At 39.1% G+C, this 19,739-nt stretch overlaps 1 protein-coding gene and 1 long non-coding RNA gene across 6 annotated transcripts in view; one reads left to right on the top strand and one right to left on the bottom strand.

Moving 5' to 3' along the window:
* LOC123962964 (replication protein A 70 kDa DNA-binding subunit-like) overlaps positions 1–3,039 on the top strand; it is a 40,003-nt gene extending 36,964 nt beyond the window's left edge. For 4 of the 5 annotated variants that reach the window (XM_046039466.1, XM_046039467.1, XM_046039468.1 and 1 more), the window contains exon 17: positions 2,362–3,039. In XM_046039466.1, coding sequence (XP_045895422.1) covers positions 2,362–2,463 — 102 coding nt within the window. In that variant the 3' untranslated portion in view covers positions 2,464–3,039. Of the gene's footprint in view, positions 1–1,602; positions 1,669–2,361 lie in introns of all 5 variants that reach the window. The other variant, XM_046039470.1, reaches the window with a different exon arrangement.
* A 4,356-nt stretch (positions 3,040–7,395) lies between these two features.
* Positions 7,396–9,244, bottom strand: LOC123962648. Its single transcript, XR_006823026.1, has 2 exons — positions 8,039–9,244; positions 7,396–7,941 (listed from the first exon to the last, which is right to left on the bottom strand). It is a non-coding gene; the product is annotated as an uncharacterized LOC123962648 (long non-coding RNA).
* Positions 9,245–19,739: the final 10,495 nt, after the last annotated feature.

The following is a 19,739-nucleotide window of genomic DNA, read 5'->3' as shown; positions in this document are numbered from 1 at the left end:
CACCACATTGTACCTACAAAATTTCATGGCAATCCATCCAGTAGTTGTCAAGACATTTCATGCAAATTCACAAATGTCAACCTCATGGTGAAGCAAGTGGAAATGTCAGGAGATCAATGAATGTCAGTACAGTATGTCATCTGACAACCCTGAATGTATGTAAAAAATAAAATAAAATAAATTCTGGCAATCCTTCTAGAACATGGGTACATAAATATCTTACTGGATACGTGAAAACATTGCCTTGATAATGGCGCTAGATGAAAAGTGAATCACCAAAGGCAACAGCAATCCATCCAGTAGTTGTTGAGATATTTCAGTCTGGACCAAAGGGGTAGACCAACAATAGACGTTGCTGACCAATGAGCTACACCACTAGCGTGTTGAGAAGCTGAAGGTACATTTGTAAATTTGATAAATTCATTCACATCTAACCTGTCGGTGTATTATATTAATTACAGCTTTATTATCTAAATTTCTCAACAGGGATCCATGGTTTTATATAATTGTAGTGTTCAGTACAGTATCGCATTAATTCTCTATGAGGTAAGTGGCGTGTTGTCCGTTGCGTGTATTTGATGGTGCGTGTCTACATGCTTTGTCAGTGTGCCAGAGTCGAGAAGTTGTGTTGTTTTATTCTTCTGGGAAGAACCCCCCTCGCCCCACTATCTGAAATTAAGTTAGAGATCTGGTGTGAACTGAGTAATCGTTTTCTCCACATGTGATTGGAATATTGGTCTTTCGCACATTAAATTAATAAGACTTCTTTCTCAAAGTACCCCGTCCTTTGAAGACCATTATTTTTAAATAAGTTGTCACCTTTTGTCAAGTGGGACCTTTGTCTCGACGGCTCCCCGTATGGTTTAATTTACCTGCTATCCTCTGGTAGCAAATTGAAAATACTAATAGAGGTATAGAATCATATGAGATAATGGGCAAATGTTAAATGCTTGATGCGGGTTATGCTGGCTGAATTGTTAATTGATTAATTAATTGTCTCTGGATTAATCCTTGTTATAGTGACTGTGATTATAATGGAAATGAGTTTTGGGCTATATGTCTACCACTGCATTATTTGATTATATTTAATGTTAAATGTAATGGTTGGATTTTACCACAAATTGGAGAATGAATGACACTAAATTGTGCGAATATAATTATTAATTCCATTCCATTGATTTCCATGTATTCGTTATACTACTATCTTCTAAACTTTAGCAATGTGTAATAAGTTGTAACTGTATTCTGTCTAATCAAGTTGGGTGGTCCTGTTATATTGCTGTCTCAGGTGTGTATTCCTGTATTATGGACTTGCTGCCAGCTCTCATCATGTGTGTCATAGTCGCTGCAGGATCAAAATATTGTGTTGAATGTGCTATGAAGCGCAGGGAAAAACCACATGTACTCCTTTCGGCCATAGCTGGTCTTTATTTGGTGGCCAGTGTCGGTGTTTTCTCTTTATTTTGAATTTCTCATGTCAGATTGGGTCTAATTAGCCACATTTCTGGTAGGATAAAGGTCTTCCCTTAGGTTTTCCACATGTCTGTTTTGTGGAGAAATCCTTGAATTCATCATCTGTCACAATATCATCTGTATCTGTAGCCTACAGCAGCCGTTCCAAAGTGGGTGCCTTGATGACGAAACTGCTGCGAGATTTCTTCATAAAAGGTTTTATTTATTGTGCATTTCTAATTACGTAAAAAAATTTAGCAACACTTCCATTAAATTTTCTTTTACGTTCTCAAACATATCAAAACTGAAGAACTACGCAGTACGTATAAAAATCAACATACTAGGAACCCTGTTAAATATGCAGTTATGCCCAAGCTAATGAGATGATGGCTCAGACTTGTCGGTGAATTTTCTAGGTGTTCAGTCAAAAATAGCGGCCGTCAGAGCAAGTGATAGAAGGATTTGTCACTCTGTAAAAATAACTCTAAGAAAGGCTGAGACATTCTGGGATAACGAAAATAACTGGAATTAGACTACATTGAAATCTACTTGGCTTACAGCTTTTGCACAGGTTTTTCTTATACATTTTTTGTGTTATAGTGCATTCAGTGTGGTATTGCCAATCGCATCATATCTGTGTGAGTTGGGTTTCTCATCCCTGGTGTGAATGAAAAACAAGACAAGCCTGTCAGTGGAGTCAAACCAACAGGTTTTACTCTCTCCATGCATAAGAAAATGCCTATGAAATGTGCCATAGTTCTAAAAAGAAATCGGATCTACAGAAAGTCATGTCAGCTTTGGTTGCTATTTAAACCCGTTCACTTGAAGAGATGTGTGTTGTTTTCAGTATGGTTAGAAGTGTCTCTTTATCAGATGTTGATGAACTCAGGTTTATTCTTCCCTCCTCAGGATGAGAGTCGGGTGAAGGTAACTGTAATGGATGTCCAACCAGTGGACCACAGGGAATACAGCAGGAGACTCCTCAGTAACATCCGCAAATTGGCCAGCTGAACTTGGTCCCAGTCATCCAAATGGCTGCCTGGTGATTAAACTTTTTCCACCAGCGAGATAACAGCATATCTGACTGAGGCAGCAGAGGGGCGGCCAGTGATTCATCTGAATAAATGGCAGCCAAACAAAAGGCTGATATTTAGTTGTTCACTTCCTTTAGCAGGTCAATTATGACACACATGGAAATGTGATGGAAATGACTTTTACCATTTTAATTTAATGTCATTTTAACAAAGCAGTTTGAGTGTTTGATTATATATAATTGTGTTTTAGACCTGCTTACATTTTGTAATGCATGTCATATATCATAAACACAGTGAGATCAGTGTTTCCCCTTTTTTAAACAAATGATTCATGTCTTTGGTTTCAAATTTGTGTTGGTAATAAAATAAGTGTTAGTTGATAATAATACACAATAAAATAATACACACGTTGGCATTTGTTTTAAGTGTACTCAGTGCCTACTGCTTGTTAAAATTATTATTTGAGTTAAAAATATTGAAGTGTTTGGTTTGCTGGGCTTCCAAAAAATGTCACAAGAAAAGAGTGATTAAAAGGATGATTGGTAACAACAAACTGTGTTTTTCTTTATTGCTGTTAACAGGGCTTTCCTTAAACAAAAAGGTCTTTTAAAGGTTTTCAACCTTTACCATAAACAGTAATGTAAGTTTTTTGGTTGTGTATCTATTGTGAACTGTAAGTAGACGCTGAAACACTGTTGGGCAAGTTACTTGAAATCTGTCACCAATTACACATTACTTATTAAAAAAGTAATGACATTCCTCTACCAAAAGTAATGCTTTACTACTCATAATTGTACTTTAGTTACTCAGCTGTCAGCTCCATCAGAGGTGTCTTTAAACAACTACAGCTCCTCCTTACCCACATGTCGCACACATTGTGGTTTACAAGCAGGCCGCCCTACAATCTAGAGGCATTTATTGACCATTCGGCTGCTAGTTTTGTCACTGTGACTGCACACAACTTTTCAGAGGTCCCCAACTGCAGAAGTGTAGTTACTCACTCTCCAACTCTAAACAAAAATAAGTGACTCCTGAGTGTACATGTTCCTGTGGCTAAAATTATAGTATAACATTTAAATTGGACAACTGAGGAATTACCTGGTGTTTTTTCTCTTTTGGTCTGAGCACTAAACACACTTATCTGGATACAGGTTGCGTTTATTTAATTAATTGGATCATCATTTATTGTTATATACTGGGAAGTTGGCCTACTGAAAAGAATGTGATATAATAATAAATCATAATAGGCCATATTGTCCCTACTGGTTTTCCATTATATGATTATATTTTGGCCAGCATGACCGAATATAAAAATTGTATTAAATTGAATTCAGTGTCTGATGAAAAAGGTCTGAAAGTCTGAACTTGGTGAGCGTTGCAGAAGCCCTATTTAAGAATCATGCACATTTCATTGATAAATCAGGTGTTTTACTGCTCTTACAGGCACCACACATAGCTGTTGTACACTGAACTGGGAAATCACTTCCAAATTAAATGTGTCTACATTTCAAACTACTTTATGTTCACTGTGAGTATACTGTACCGACACCGGAAAGCAAGGACAGTGCTTCAGTGGCATGCCTCTCCACTAAGGTGTGGCTCAAGGGCATGACACTGATTTATGTTGGCAGCAAGCCGCCTGCTCCCCTCGGTCCTAGGACCATCAGTACCATCTCCTGCCTGCTGCCTGCCATGCTGTGTGTGGAGGTTTGGGAGATTAAAACATGCACACACTGATCTTTTCATCCCAGCATTACCTTTCTCTTAACTCTTTCCATTTAGCTCTGTCTTCCCTTTTGTCTTTTGTTCAGAGTGTTCTGAGGTCAAAGCCTCCAATCATCTCTTTTTAATGACAACACAATCCGACTTAATGCATTAGACATAGTGGCCTAACATGTACTTACACAGACTGCATTTTAAACCCACAGTGAAAAGTATAAAAGGAATTAAGTGAATGATTAAAGGTTGCTTTTGATTCACGTGTCACTGATGAACAAACTGAAATGGACTCACAGAATTCAAACCGCTAACAACGTTTGAGATTCGCTTTACTACGGAACTAATCAGGAAATTTTTTAATTTGCTGCCATAAGCAGGTGCAGAGAGTGTAACACTGTGTTCTGTTCAGCAAATCAAAAAAAAGGACTCAATGAGATCAGAAAGTCACTTCCAACTCAAAGCCTTGCTGGTGATTGAGACTTAAGATGGAGGCATGTCAGTCTGCAGCACCAGCCAGTCCCAAGGCATTATGGGACAGAGGAGGATGTAGTGAAGAGATTAAGAGAAATACATTTTTTTGTATTATCCTTAGAGAACTTTATCTGAATATGACATGCTAAGCAGCAGTGAACTGAGTTGCTGGTAAGGTTGTTATATCTTTTTTCTGGGAATGTGGGACCGTCAATCTGGTGAATAGGCAGTTTGTCTCTATCTGCAGAATGTGTGTGACGCTACAAGGACAGTAAATGGAAATGAGCTGTGGTTATCACAGAGGTCGTAGCCCTGATCACAGTCTATCTGACCGCAGTCTTATCTTAAAACACTGTTTCAGTCAAGCTCTGGGTGTGGGTGTGGGTGTGAGAGAGAGAGAGAGAGAGAGAGAGACTTAGCAAGAGACCAACACTCCTGAGACCTGCAACCATTTATTTACAAACCTTTTTATTGGAATAGTGCCTTTCATTGAGGTATTGTGTACATTCATATTTAAATAGCATGCTTACAGTGTGAAGCATGTTTACACATGCATGTTTTCAAATCACAGGATGCTTTCCTGTGTCACTTTAAAAAAAGAGAGAGAGAAACACAACAAATTTCAATGTAGCCTTCCTATAAAGTTCAGGGGGCTACCTTTTCCAAAAGAGAAAAGAAAAGCTGTACATTTCCCTGAGCTATTATTCTCATTATGTATGTACACTTGACCCAATGAGCCACCACATTTTTATAACTCTTACTACATTGTAAAAGTCTAATAAACTAAAAAAGAAAATAAATATCCCTTTAAGTAATCAGGCCAAGTGCATAATTTCATTTTCTTTGCAACACAAGCTGTGATATAGCCCCCAACGTAAACACATATTCAAAACAAAGGTATTCAACAACACATCATGTTAGCCATTTGGAATGTAATTTGGTCAATTCAGATATATCTTACCTAACTATACCACAGCATTTCCTGTAAATATTTAGAACACCCATTTCTTGTTTTCTGTCTGCTTCTCCATCTTCAGTTAGCCATTTCACTTACATTAAACAGACAAACATCAGCTAACCTGAACCACATCCACTCAATATTCTCCAGTTCTCGTTAACTCTCACATATCAGAAAACACAGATAAGCCTAGAATATACACCTATGGGCTACTAAAGAGAAAGAATGCACTTCTTTGACTGAGCAATGGAACAGAAAGCTGGTTCATATGAAGTGACGGCAATCTGCGAACAGTGATGCAACGCCTCCCCATTGTCAAGGAGGCGCAAATATTTGTTTTTAATGGTGTTCATGTGAGAGAAGATGGATTTGCAGGCCACAACAGCAGCATGCAAAGGAGAGCTTTTGTCATCAATAATGCATGTTTGTGATTGGCTGTTACTGACAGAGCAGGAGCACTCTGCTGGTTATAAATGATTTATTGTGGCAAAATGTATGTTGTTATTTTTTCCTTCAGGTTTTAATTTTTATTTATTTGTTAACAGAATTGACCCTTAGAAGCTTTTACGTAGTTTTTTTAATTTTTTATATCAAATAGCTGTCTGATCAACCCAACACACATGAAGAGTCTAGGGACAATGGGTGTGTAGAGGCTTAAACATGCTTAAGATGATAATACCAATATGATAGTTATTTCCTTATAAAAAAATATGCTGGCATACATCTTTATGATGCATGGAAATGCTTGTAGAATGTATAAGCAATATGAAATATATACACCTCATGGAGGCTATAAATGATATAGCTTTCAGTTTAGCCATGCACTTATGATCTTAGTAAATCTAATGTAATGCTGTTTGATTCCCATGGCAATTAATTCTTTTGTATTGCTGAAGAAGAAAATGCCTGCTCAGTCGACTTTCTGGTTAAAAAAGGTTAGAAGAAATTATAAGTGATTGTGCACATCTCCTTCACTGCAAAAGTGGCAATATGTGCCCATGTAATGATTCCCCTCATGTTTTTATCATGTATTTTGCCTTGGTTGACTTACACATGAATCTAAAGCAGTTATCATTGGAGGAATTATTTTTCAGGTCTTTACACTTCACACATCACTGTTACTCTGAGAGTAACCTCTTAAAACCACATGTGGTCCTCTTGGATACTTTTCATTTGGCACAGTCTGCAGCAGAGTTGTGCTGCAAAGAAATGTAATTTGTTACTACAGTAAACAAATGTGGACAGTGTTAGCCTGTTTCAGCCACCGAAACATGCAAACACACGTTTAGTTACTCTTGACCTTTAGCCATGGTCAAAGTAATTATCTGATCAATTAAAAACATTGTATCCAGTCAAGATACTGTATCATCTGACATTGCTGTTATATATCAAACCTAAAATATGTTTTTATTAAGTCCAAGTTAATAATCAGTGCATTTAAATCTATTCAAGTCTTGGCTATAAAGTCTAAACATTTTAATCGGCTGAAGTGTCTGTAGTGAGAAACTAAAGGCTGTGCTAAGAAAGTATAACACAACACATAATACAAAAGAGTAAAGGAAGTTGAGGGGACTGTTTCTTTGTTTGAACCAAAATGAAAGGCTGCAAACTTCAAATATCACACACTTGGTTCTTTTAGAGGGCTCATCGTCTCTTTATATTTTGTTTTTATATCTGAAAAGACACAAACAAATATGTGGAAATAAAAGTGCTCCAGGGGATCAGATTCAAGTTTTGTGAAAAGAAAAAAAAAAAGACAACTGAATTTAGCCAGCACACAACACCCCTTCAATTATCTACATGTTGTGCTTTGATGTGCATAACTCAAAATTCTTTTTTATTCCACAACACACATCCACTGGTAGGAAGAAGAAATTGTGTTTTCCCCAAAGCTGTGCTCATCAGTTGGCCAGCTTCATCTCAGCTCCAACAGAGTGTTAGGGAACCAGGCAGCAAAGGTCGAGAGACAAGGATAATATGTGAAAGTTAAGGCTTTATTTAGCCAAATAAAACATTCAATCAATAGAGCTGTAAATGTTTAAAACACATAAGCAAAGAAAACAGGTATTTAACTAGATTGCAAAAAAACAGTAATGCAACGGAAGTCTGAACTTCAAATTTGACCTAATGAATGACACAAAAAGAAGGATACATAATAGGCTAGCCTACACAAACAAGGGGGGGACATAACTCCATACACCACCTATCTGATATCATACCAACCATACAGTCTATGATACCAACAAGTGCCCAAGCCAAAGAGAAGGATCTGAAGGTATTTAAACCTTGTGGATATCCAAACTGAACCTGTGTGAAAACGGCCACAAGATTCAGGAACAACAACACTATGGGTAATGAGGAAAAGAAGAGTAAATGCATTGTGTGCAACATTGTCATTCCATACCTGTCTGGTGTATCAAAGAAACTCAGGAGGATCTTCAGCAAACACCACACCCCTGTGTTTTTTAAACCCAAAATCAAATACTGGTCCACCTTAAAGTCTGCACAACCAAACACAAGAAATGCAATCTAGTGTATGCTGTCCAGTGCAGTGAGGAATGCACAGAACTGTATATTAGTAAAACTAAACAACCACTACACAAACGCATGGCTCAACACAGAGGGGCCAACTCCTCAGGTCAAGACCCAGTGGTTTACTTACATTTGAAGGACAAAGGACATACTTCCGAGGAAAACAATGTTCAGATTCTGGATTGGGAGGACTGGTGGTTTGAAAGAGCATTGTAGGAAATAAATCTACACCAAAGTAGCGAAACCATCTCTCAACAGGGGACGAGGTCTGCGACACCACTTATCCCCCACCTACAATGATGTCCTGTCATCCCTTCCCAAACAGACTGAACAAACCCTCACACTTTTCCGACGGTGACTCTAACACTCATAACGACTGTTGTTACAACAGCCAGGAGCCCTAACGAACCAAGTAGTATGCCTCACCTTGTTAACGACCCCACAGAGGTTGAATAGCTGGATTCCCTGAAGCACCTTGGATGAGAGGTGAAATGTTTTCAAGTATCTTCAACCAAGTACAGTTGCCCTTGAGTTAACCTTCCTTGGATAACTATGACCTGGATTTCTGAGAATCTTCACAGACATAACTCCATACAGTTTAAAAATAAACCTAACAATCAATAATGACAAAGTACAAATTAAACAAACAGTAAAATACTGAAAATACTAATACAACAAAAACCCAAAAGAAATATCCACATTCTGCCATTACTAAGAAAGTCTTTTGTCATTCAGAGGCCCAATGCCAATCTGCACACTTGCAGATTTACAGACTGTGAGGCATACAGTCCCCTCCAAAAGTACTGTAACGGTAAGGCAAATTCCTTTGTTTTTGTTGTTCACTGAAGACATTTGGATTTAAGATCAAAAGATGAGTATGAGACAAGAGTTCAGAACTTCAGCTCTCATTTCCTGGTATTTACATCTAGATGTGGTAAACAACTTTAAACTCACCCATTTTTCTAGTGAGCAAAACTATTGGAACAGGTGACTGATGTTTCTTGTTGCCCAGGTGTTGCCTTTTAGGTTGATTGTCCAAACATTAAATAGCTCTGCATGACTAGTTTAAGTTTTCATTCTTGGTTCAAACCTATAAAGACTGCATTTCCTGCTAAAGAGGATAAACCAACATGAAGACCAGAGAGCTGTCTATGGAGGAAAAGCAAGCCATTGTCAAGCTGAGAAAAGAAGGAAAATCAACCAGAGCCATTGGACAAACACTGGGCATAGCAAGCACAACAATTTGGAATGTCCTGAAAAAGAAAGAAACTACTGGTGTACTGAGCAACAGACATCAAACAGGTCGGTCAAAGGAAAACAACTGTAGTTGATGACAGAAATATCGTGAGAGCTGTGAAGAAAACCCCCAAAACATCACTAAGTGACATCACCAACGACCTCCACAGTGCAGGGGTGAAGGTATCACAATCCACTGTTGGAAGAAGACTCAGAGAGCAGATATATAGAGGCCACACCACAAGATGCAAACCACTGATCAGCAGTAAGAATCGGAAGGCCAGATTGAAATTTGCAAAGAAGTACAGAGATGAGCCGCAAAAGTTCTGGAACACAATCTTAGGCACTGATGAGACCAAGATTAATCTCTACCAAAGTGATGGAAAGGCCAAAGTGTGGAGAAAGAAAGGAACTGCTTATGAACTCAAGCATACAAGCTCATCTGTGAAGCATGGTGGAGGTAATGTCATGGCTTGGGCATGCATGGCTGCTTCTGGAACACACTCATTAATATTTATTGATGATGTAACTGATGAGGGTAGCAGCAGAATGAATTCAAAAGTGTACAGAAACATTTTGTCTGCCAATTTACGGACAAATGTATTGAAACTAATCTGGAGGAAGTTTATCATGCAGCAGGACAATGACCCAAAGCACACTGCCAACAAAACAAAGGACTTCATCAGGGGGAAAAAGTGGAAGGTTTTAGACTGGCCAAGTCAATCACTTGACCTTAATCCAACAAAGCATGCATTTCACCTCCTTAAGAGGAGACTGAAGGGAGAAACACCCCAAAGCTGCGGTAAAAGCCTGGAAAAACATCACAAATGAAGAATGCAACAGTTTGGTGATGTCGATGGGTGGCAGGCTTGAGGCAATTATTGCAAGCAAGGGTTACGCCACCAAATATTAAACGTTATTTTCTTTAAGATTATTTTTTCCATTACTTTTGCTCACCTAAGAATGCTGTGGTCTAATACAAATGGTGATCTGTCCTAAGTTGTTTAACAAATCTAGATGTGAATACCAGGAAACAAAAGCTGAAATTCTGAACTCTTGTCTCATACTCATCTTTTGACCTTAAACCCAAATGTCTTCAGTGAACAACAAAAACAAATACTTTGAGGGGACTGTATTCCTGGTAACTCTGCAAGGGGTTAGGGCTGTCCCACTGTCAAATCATCAAGTGCATCAGGACTCTCACTGAGTTTTTGAGCCCTTTGTGCACATTTTCCAAAAGTCTGCATCTCTGCAGACTTTGCCTGAGGAAAAATTCACAGTTCATAGCATGACGTTAAATTTGGGGTTACCAGGTAATGTGATATATGGTTTCTACCACTTCCTGTTTTAGCATAAAAGGCTCCCTCAAACCAAAGTCCTTATAGGCAAGTCATGCCACTCTGCAGCCATCTTGGCAACGCCTCCAGGCATCTATTTTGGACTAACAAGACCAGGCTCCTATCTTAATGAATGGAGAGAGATCCAGAACTGCACTTTTACTGGTCACCGGGACATAAAAAACTACATGAATAGAATCAGCAGTAAAATCTAATAAAAATCGCTGAAGAAGTTTGACAACTTTGCCAAAATAAGGTTGAAAAAGCTTTTTCCCCGACCGATTATACTTCTACTACGCATGCGTCACTACTACCACGCATGCACAATAAAAGTTAAACAGACCCTTACGTCAGTGGAACCACACGATTGGCTGAAATATGTTTCCCGCTTTGGCTGTTAAAAGCAGACAATCAGCTTTCTAGCGAGAGGGACGGGATAACTGCCATCTTTGCGGTTACGAGCTTACCTTATAGAGTTATATTGAGGGTGTAATTGAGTGGCGTGTCTCCTCTATAAAACTTCTCTGCTCAAAATCCCGCTCACCTGTTGGGGAAAAACAAAAATTAGCATGCTTAACCAAAAATTGTGTTTGGTGATCATTTGTTTGTGTATGCCTTATGTATTGGAGTGAAAAAAAGAAGTAAATTATAACAGTGTATGGTTTCGGCCACTGATAGGGCCGTTACATAGAACATTTTTATAGACAGTTGACTGCCTGTTTCTGTTTAAGGATTCCAGTGTTATCAAGGGCACTTCACTCTCACAAGATTATATATGGCCTCTGTTTTCTGAGAGTGAGTGTGTGTGCTGGTGCATGAATGTATGATCTCAGTCATCCCAGTTAAACAAGGCTCCACAGGCAGCGGCACAGGTATTCTCCAGTGTTTCATGTAATATGCTCATAGCAGGAAGCTGTAGGTGCAGATTTGTTGCTTTAACTCTTAACATTCCTCTCTTGTAGAAGGCCATTTGTTGTTCTCTTGCAGAAGGCTTTTGTTCAGCCCCCCTTCTTGCCTCCTTCCACTCTTTACATAAATTACCCAGTCCCCCTTCAATGCCCTACTCATTCCATTATTCTCATCTATCATTTCCTGTCCAACTTCAGTATCTCTTGTTTTTTCATACTGTTTCCACCAGCATCACCATAATTACTCTGAGCTCCTCATCACTTTCTTTCTCCACTCCACGCTACCTCTCTTCTTCTACTGTCTTTGTTTCTCTCCTACCCACCACCAGTTAAATAAACCTTCACTATTGCCCCCTCTCTTTCCATCATAAAAACATTTGGCCTGAGGGCATTTATGTACATGTTTTTCTGCTCCACTTTCAGAGCCAGCGGCCATGCCGACACCAAGGCCAGCATGCACTGTGCACGCCTTGTGCCTCTACTTATGCATGATGATGATAGAAAGATTTTAAATTGCCAGTGCGAATCCAGTTTATAAAGCTGCATGAATTGAGGCACATGATGGATCGTAACTGAAACGGTGAAATTATTGGATGCAGTAATGACATATAATCTTTTAGGAGCACATTAGTGGTCTATCCCAGTACGTACAGTATAACTGCCAGCTTTAAATGACATCGGCATGTTTAGAGATTGATGATCGATTTTGTAACCGTTTCATCTGATTTGAGGCCACATGTTTCGGACACTCGGGTGAAGAGAGGGACAGAGCTGTCAACCGATCACCATCTGGTGGTGAGTTGGGTCACACCTCCGGCAGAGCTTTTCTGGCATCCCTGTGGAGGTTGGGGACATTGAACAAGAGTGGGCAGTGTTCAAAGCTTTTATTGCTGAAGCCGCAGCGGGAAGCTGTGGTCTCAAGGTCTTAGGTGCCTCAAGGGGCGGTAACCCTCGAACACCGTGGTTGACACCACTGGTCAGGGAAGCCGTTCGACTGAAGAAGTAGGCTTTCCGGGATTTGTTGTCTCGGAGGACTCCGGAGGCGGTTTCAAGGTATCAACAGGGCCGAAGGGCTGCAGCCTCTGCTGTGGCAGATGCAAAGCAGTGGATGTGGGAGAAGTTCGGAGAAGACATGGAGAAGGACTTTCAGTCAGCACCAAAGTGCTTCTGGAGAACTGTCCGCCACCTCAGGAGGGGGAAGCGGGGAACCATCCAAGCTGTGTACAGTAAGGATGGGACTTCAACTGAGGAGGTAATTGGGCAGTGGAAGGAACACTTTGAGGAACTCCTAAATCCAACTGACACGCCCTCTCTAGTAGAGGCAGAGCTGGAGGCTGATAGGGGATTCTCGTCAATTTCCCTGGTGGAAGTCACTGAGGTAGTCAAACAACTCCACAGTGGCAAAGCCCCAGGGTGTCACGAATTTGTGTGGTGAAGCAGGTTGGAGGACCCAAATGCAGGACGCAAGGCAAAAGAGGTACTGTTCAAGGGGTTTTAATAAACAAACAAAGGCGAGCACACTTACAAAGAGTGACTTATGACAGAGTCCAAAAACAAAGGTTGCCCAACAGAAAACCAAAATCCAAAACGAGCAGGGAAACAGGGAGACACAACGAGTGTGGCTGACAACAGGAGCAACACACTGCTACACAGGGTGACAACATACAATGACCTGACAAGGACAAGACAGAAACACCAGGTATATATACACAGGGACTAACGAGCAGGGCGGGAGCAACACAGGTGAAAGACATGAGGCTAAGGAGGCACAGGCAGGGAGAGAGAGAGCAGGGGAAAACAGAGACAGACATGAGGCTAACGAGGCACAGGTAGGCAGAGAGAGAGCAGGGGAAAACAGAGACAAACATGCAGAAGGATCACTGGGGTAACAGACATGACAAAGGTTACTAAACACTAGACGACAGACAAGACAGAACCCCAAAACCCAACAGACCAAAACAACAGATAATAAAACTAAAAACACAAAACATGACATGGCAGACAGGATCGTGACACAGGGTACACTTCTCAGCCTCCCTGGTAAAGTCTACTCCAAGGTGCTGGAAAGGAGGGTCCGGCTGATAGTCGAACCTCGCATTGAAGAGGAACAATGCGTTTTTTTTCCTGGTTGTGGAACAACGGACCAGCTCTTTACTCTCACAAGGATCCTGGAGTGGGCTTGGGAGTTTGCCCATCCAGTCTATATGTTTTTTGTAGATCTGGAGAAGGCCGGGTGATCGGATCAGTGGGGGCGGTATTGCACTCACTTTACCGCACCGTTGTGACAAAGAGAACTGAGCCGTAAGGCAAAGCTCTCGATCTACCGGTCAATTTTTGTTCCTACCCTCACCTATTATCATGAAGGCTGGGTCATGACCGAAAAGAACAAGATTGCGGGTACAATAGGCCAAAATGGGTTTCCTCAGGCGGGTGGCTGGTGTCTCCCTTAGAGACAGGGTGAGAAGCCCGGCCATCCATGAGGAGCTCAGAGTAGAACCACTGCTCCTTTCCGTCGAAAGGAGCCAGTTGAGGTGGTTTGGGCATCTGGTAAGGATGCCTCCTGGACGCCTCCCTAGGGAGGTGTTCCAGGCACATCTAGCTGGGAGGAGGCCTCGGGGAAGACCCAGGACTAAGTGGAGAGATTATATCTCCACACTGGCCTGGGAACGCCTCGGGATCCCCCAGTCAGAGCTGGTTAATGTGGCTCGGGAAAGAGAAGTTTAGCTCCCTGCTGGAGCTGCTGCCCCCGCGACCCAACCCAAGATAAGCGGATGAAGATGGATGGATGGATAAATAAACTTTATTTATACAGCACTTTTCAGAACAAAACTACCAAGTTCTTTAAATTGTAGAACCAGGATCCACTTGTGTACCATACAAACAAAAATACAAATATGTTTGTACACAAAAAAATGGAAAATACAATATCATTAAAGATCCCCTCCAGACATGTTTTAAGACGTAAATGCAAATTCAAATTCTTAAAATTGCATCTTCTCTGTCTCCCTCATTGAAATATCCAGTATCTATACTGCTGGACACAAGATGTCTCCTACTTGTGTAAGTTGCACATCAGATGAATGTAGAAACAGCCTTTAGTGTCAAACTCTGCACCTCCAGTAAACAATAAAAAAGACACACACATCCAATGTTCACTGGGAAAAAAATATCAAGCAGAGTTGAAACAGATGAATTGATAAATCCGCACATCAAGTAGTTCCCGTTGAAAAGTTTATTTAGCTAGTGATGTTTCTAGCACAGAGCTCATCCTAAAACTTTGCACATCCATCATTCTGCACAGTGAAGGTGAAACATCCCAGTGACAATAAGCAAAAGACATTTTTGAGCGGAAGGGGACTTTGAAAATGTCAACATGCACATTCAAACCTTTAGATTTTATTTTTTTTAGGGGGTGGAGGTTTTGGATACTATTCTCCCAAATGGAATCCAGGTAACGTCTCAGGGCATATTAAAAAGTGACATGAAAGTGGATGGTGGTACTTTATGAGACTTTACGCAACTGTCCTCCCATGAAAAATCAAAGCAATCAGCAGAAATCAGAAAATGCCCCAAAAGCGTCTGCAGCAAATGTCAGTCAATGTGATTTCTTTAAACCATGACAGCAGTTGTTCCCTAACAGTAATCAAGTGTTTTACAATTGCAACCCAAACGACTATAATTGCCTTTGTGGCACACCTAAGGTAGTGTGACCACATTTATGTGAAAACCAATTAACAATTATCAGGTTAACCATTATGGGTTATTGTATACCCAAGTGAAAAAGAAATATACTTAAGTAGTGCTTTTTTTGTTTTGCACTATACTAAGTGTATACTACATGTGTTATTTTGGAATAAGTTAAAGTATGTTAAGTGTCATTTTAGAAATACTTAAAGTCAACTTGGCCTATAATATAGATAATTGCAATATATTTTAATATACTTAGTTGTGTTAAACTGGACCTACTTTAAGTACCTTTACTGTAATTTAAATATACTTCTTTAAATTTAACTTAAAATACCCTTTTGTGCTATACTTGAACAGTTTAAATATATTGTAAACTTCACATAAATGTGTTCCCTGAACTTCTTTATTAGCATTTCAGCATATTAGTAATTTATTACTAGTATACTCCAAGAGCCACTATTAATATCTTGGGAAGTTTCTTTATGAAACCATTCAGTATGAGAATAATTCATTATTAATGCATTAAAAATATCTTGCAAAATGCCCTTTTAGCATAATAATAAAAATCAGTAAAAAAAATGTATTTTACAACACACACACATACAGACAACTAAAAAACTTTAATTTTGTGTATATTACAAAAATAACTTCCTGTACACTAAAAGGTACAGCAGCAGCATCACATCTTGATCAAAATACCATCAAATAAAAATAAAATCAGTAAAATGATGACATATGATCAGTATTACTGAAAAGTACACTATACACATCCCATCATTAATGTTACCCATGGTGGTCCCTCATACGGTTCGGACCCTGGGCACGGCTCAGATGACCTCTCGGCAAGCCATCCCACTTCTGACACCATATGCGGCCAAAGGCGAGAGCAGTCACCCTACCCAGATTTGAAGACAGGTCTACAGGGTACCAAACATGCAACTTTGACAGCAACGCCAAACAGCCAGGCTCGTTGGTATGGCAGTCCAAGCGCTTACTCAACTGTAGTGAAGGCACTCCGTCACAAGTATGCAGTACAAATGGTGGATCCAAACTGATACTGAAAAATGTCACAATCCTTATCCTTGGAGTGGAGGGTCAGTTATCTTTGAGTAGGACTCGTTGCATTTTCTGCGACTGCAGACACTATGGGATTTGGAAACTGCTTTATCACACAGCATCTGTGGAAGGGAAAAGGAAATATTTTGTCTAAATCAAAGCAATATTACCTCTAATTAATTAACAACCACGGTCAGATTTTTTATTTTGTTTAAAGTTGCTGAAACACATTATGACATCATGTCTAGCTGTTCTGATAATGTTGTTTAGGTTCAGGTGAAATGGTTTTCCACAAGGGACCCCTCCCAGTTAATGCTCAGTTCTTCCATTACAACATGATCAAAAACATTACATAAACACTACTGTACATTCAACCAAGGAGCAGTATATGATAAAATGTTATTCAACAGGTACAACAAATAACACAAACATACAGACTTGCTTAACAACTGGTCTGTCTACATGTCATTTCACATTAACACAGCAGTCAATTTGTGTACAAAAGTAGCCAATTACTTAATGTATAACAATATTTTAAATAAAATATTTTTTTCACAAGAATATTTGTTTATTTAGTCTGAACCCGTTGACATGTAGTGAGAGCAAAAACAGTGACATGTGCAGGAGCCAGACATACCTATGAGCACATTGAGTTTGTGAGGGTCCAGCTGGTCCTTTGAGATTTTCCTGGCCTCTAAGCCCTCTGAGTGAGGCAACAATCTCAGGAAGCTCTAAAAGAAAAGAAATGCAGTTGCAAATGAGATATAATAAATAATCAGTTAGGCCAGTACTTCCACCTAATTTAGTTCTTCATTTGCGTATCATTATAAACACTGTAATTCTATTCTTGTAGCAAATCTTTATTATTATTCTTTATTTTATCTTGAGCTAAGGCAGGAAATTCCAACTCTGGGTTTAGCATTAAGTTAGTTAAAGTTGGCAAAGGGTAGGTTCAACTTTTAAAAGTTGAATACAGGATCTATGACCATACAAATGTACATAAAGTTGAGCAGTATTTTACATAACATGTGGTCAGGCATTGCAGTACATAAAAACATTATTTCAAGTGCGTCATAAAACAATTCTCACATACGTGTGTACACTTTAACATTGCTGTTATAACTGAGTTATTGGTAGCTGTAATGATTGCCCCCTCCATGGCTGCAGTGAAGAGAATTCTCTAAAAACAGTGTACCTTAGACGATATCCACTTTTGAATAGTCTAATGCAGATACTTGATGATGATTCATAGTAGCTTCAGCTAAACTTTAGAATGAATTTATACAAAAATGACAACTGTGGTGATGTCTTTACAGACTATGGGCAGGAATAATGATTACAGTGACCAATAACTTACTGTAAACATGGACATGTTTACATGTGAGTATTAAGGTAGACTACAAAAATGTGAACCTTTTCTTTAGGACATAGACAGCAACATATTAGTTGCATTTATTACTCTAATAAAGACCTCACTGGTCATTTTAACAGTGCAAAAGCAGAATTGAGGGCTCATACGCACACATGCACAGGCCTGCCTTGTTAAAATCTCATGCATCAAATTCCAGCAACAGGTTACCGAAATTTTAGTAACATTAAAAACTGCCATACAGCAAAAAGCAATACATTATTGTAACGTTAATTGCGTTACTTTTGTAACGCGTTACTCCCAACACTGTTTAAGGCAGACAAAAGTTGCTGTCTCAATTATGAAGCTATTAAAATGCTAACTAACGTTAGCTAACAAATATATTAATCCACGTGCTAGCATTAGCTAATGCACACCAGCACTATCCACCAAGTAAAATATTTCCAAATCCAGAGTGAGCTCAACTTTAGTTAACTTCCACAATTGTATTGTCTTGCTAACAATAATAAACTTACCAAGAAAGAAGAGATTTTGCTGGCAGTCTCTGCGTCTGTCCTCTCCTGCTTGTACTTGCCAGTCACACCTCTTTAAGTTCTTTTCACATTTAACTTCTGCAGGGAGCTGACTGGATATTCTTCTCTTCTGTGTTCTTTTCTTATTATGTCTGTGGTGTCCACCTTCCAAGTCCGAGTCAGTAAAGTGAAACAAAGGAAACTTGAGAAACAAAATGATTTCTGGCTTCCCTCTCTCAACGACTCAAAGACTGTCTTAACTTTCGTGAAGCGGACTTTGGTGATTGGGTCGTCGATTTGAAAACCTTGATTCTGATTGGTCAAATTGAATGGACTGCGCTAGTGGGCTGGGCGGGAGGGCACACTTTGTCCCTGTGTACACATGTGTATACTGTTTACAAACAGAAACAAGTATAACTGCATTATGATTTAAAGTATTCTTATTTCTATATGTTGTTGTTTGTTAAGTTAACAACATGTGCTGCTTCCTTCTAGGCCAGGTTACCCTTATGAAAGAGGTCTTTAATCTCAACTAGCTATTTACCTGATTAAAAAAAATTAAAAGAAAGAAAAGAAATGAAAAAAAAGAAATAATATGCTTTTGAAAAATATTTTTTAATGTAAAGAAAATATGTTTTAAAAAATCATGCTTCTGGAAATCAGGCTGAAACATGTGGCAATTAAATAAATTACAATATTTTGCAGTACCCTACACAATGAAGCATGTTTGGCATAAATACATTTTTAACCCACTACAAGTGTAATTGTTTAACAATGTACTTCCACAAAGTACACCTAAATAGTATTTACTAAGAGTTAAATATATATTTTTAATAAATAGACTAAAATGTTGTAAAAATATACTTTTATTTAAGCATATTTATTAAAAGTTTAATTAAGTATATATTTAATACCAATTTATTCAAAGTATAATTTTGAGAAGTATGTTAAAGTTCAGGAGAATATATCTTTAATATACTTGTAGTAAGCATTTTAGGAGTATGAATGTACTATGTTTTATGTGTAGTGAACAACGGTGTGGATTTGTGCATTTTACATTGAATAAATTTGGAGCTACCCTAAATTCCTTTCTCCTCCCCAGAGAAGAAGGGGAGGGGTCAAAGTTGCTTTCTCTAAGTGCTATCCCGACCATAAAACTGGCACCTTTTTGATTCCGAAGCTGATAACGCGGGGCCTGACTGTTAAACTGACAAAGGGACACGAACCAGCCATTGGCATTTCCCTAAACAGCCTATCAAAACTGGCCCCCCCACACACGTTTCCGTGGCAACTGACCTTATTCTTTGTTTTATTACCACATCAAAAAGGAAAACCCCTGTCTCACCCAAGTGTGACATGGTCCAGACACTGAACTTTCAATGTAAAAGGACTGCAGTCTCCAAAGACTCAAAGCATTTAATTAAGTTTAATTAAATCTTTAGTTACCTGATTACGTTTGCCTCTATTT

The sequence above is a fragment of the Micropterus dolomieu genome, linkage group LG23 (genome assembly GCF_021292245.1).
Source record: "Micropterus dolomieu isolate WLL.071019.BEF.003 ecotype Adirondacks linkage group LG23, ASM2129224v1, whole genome shotgun sequence".
NCBI lineage: Eukaryota > Metazoa > Chordata > Actinopteri > Centrarchiformes > Centrarchidae > Micropterus > Micropterus dolomieu.
This window is presented reverse-complemented; position numbering and strand designations above follow the sequence as displayed.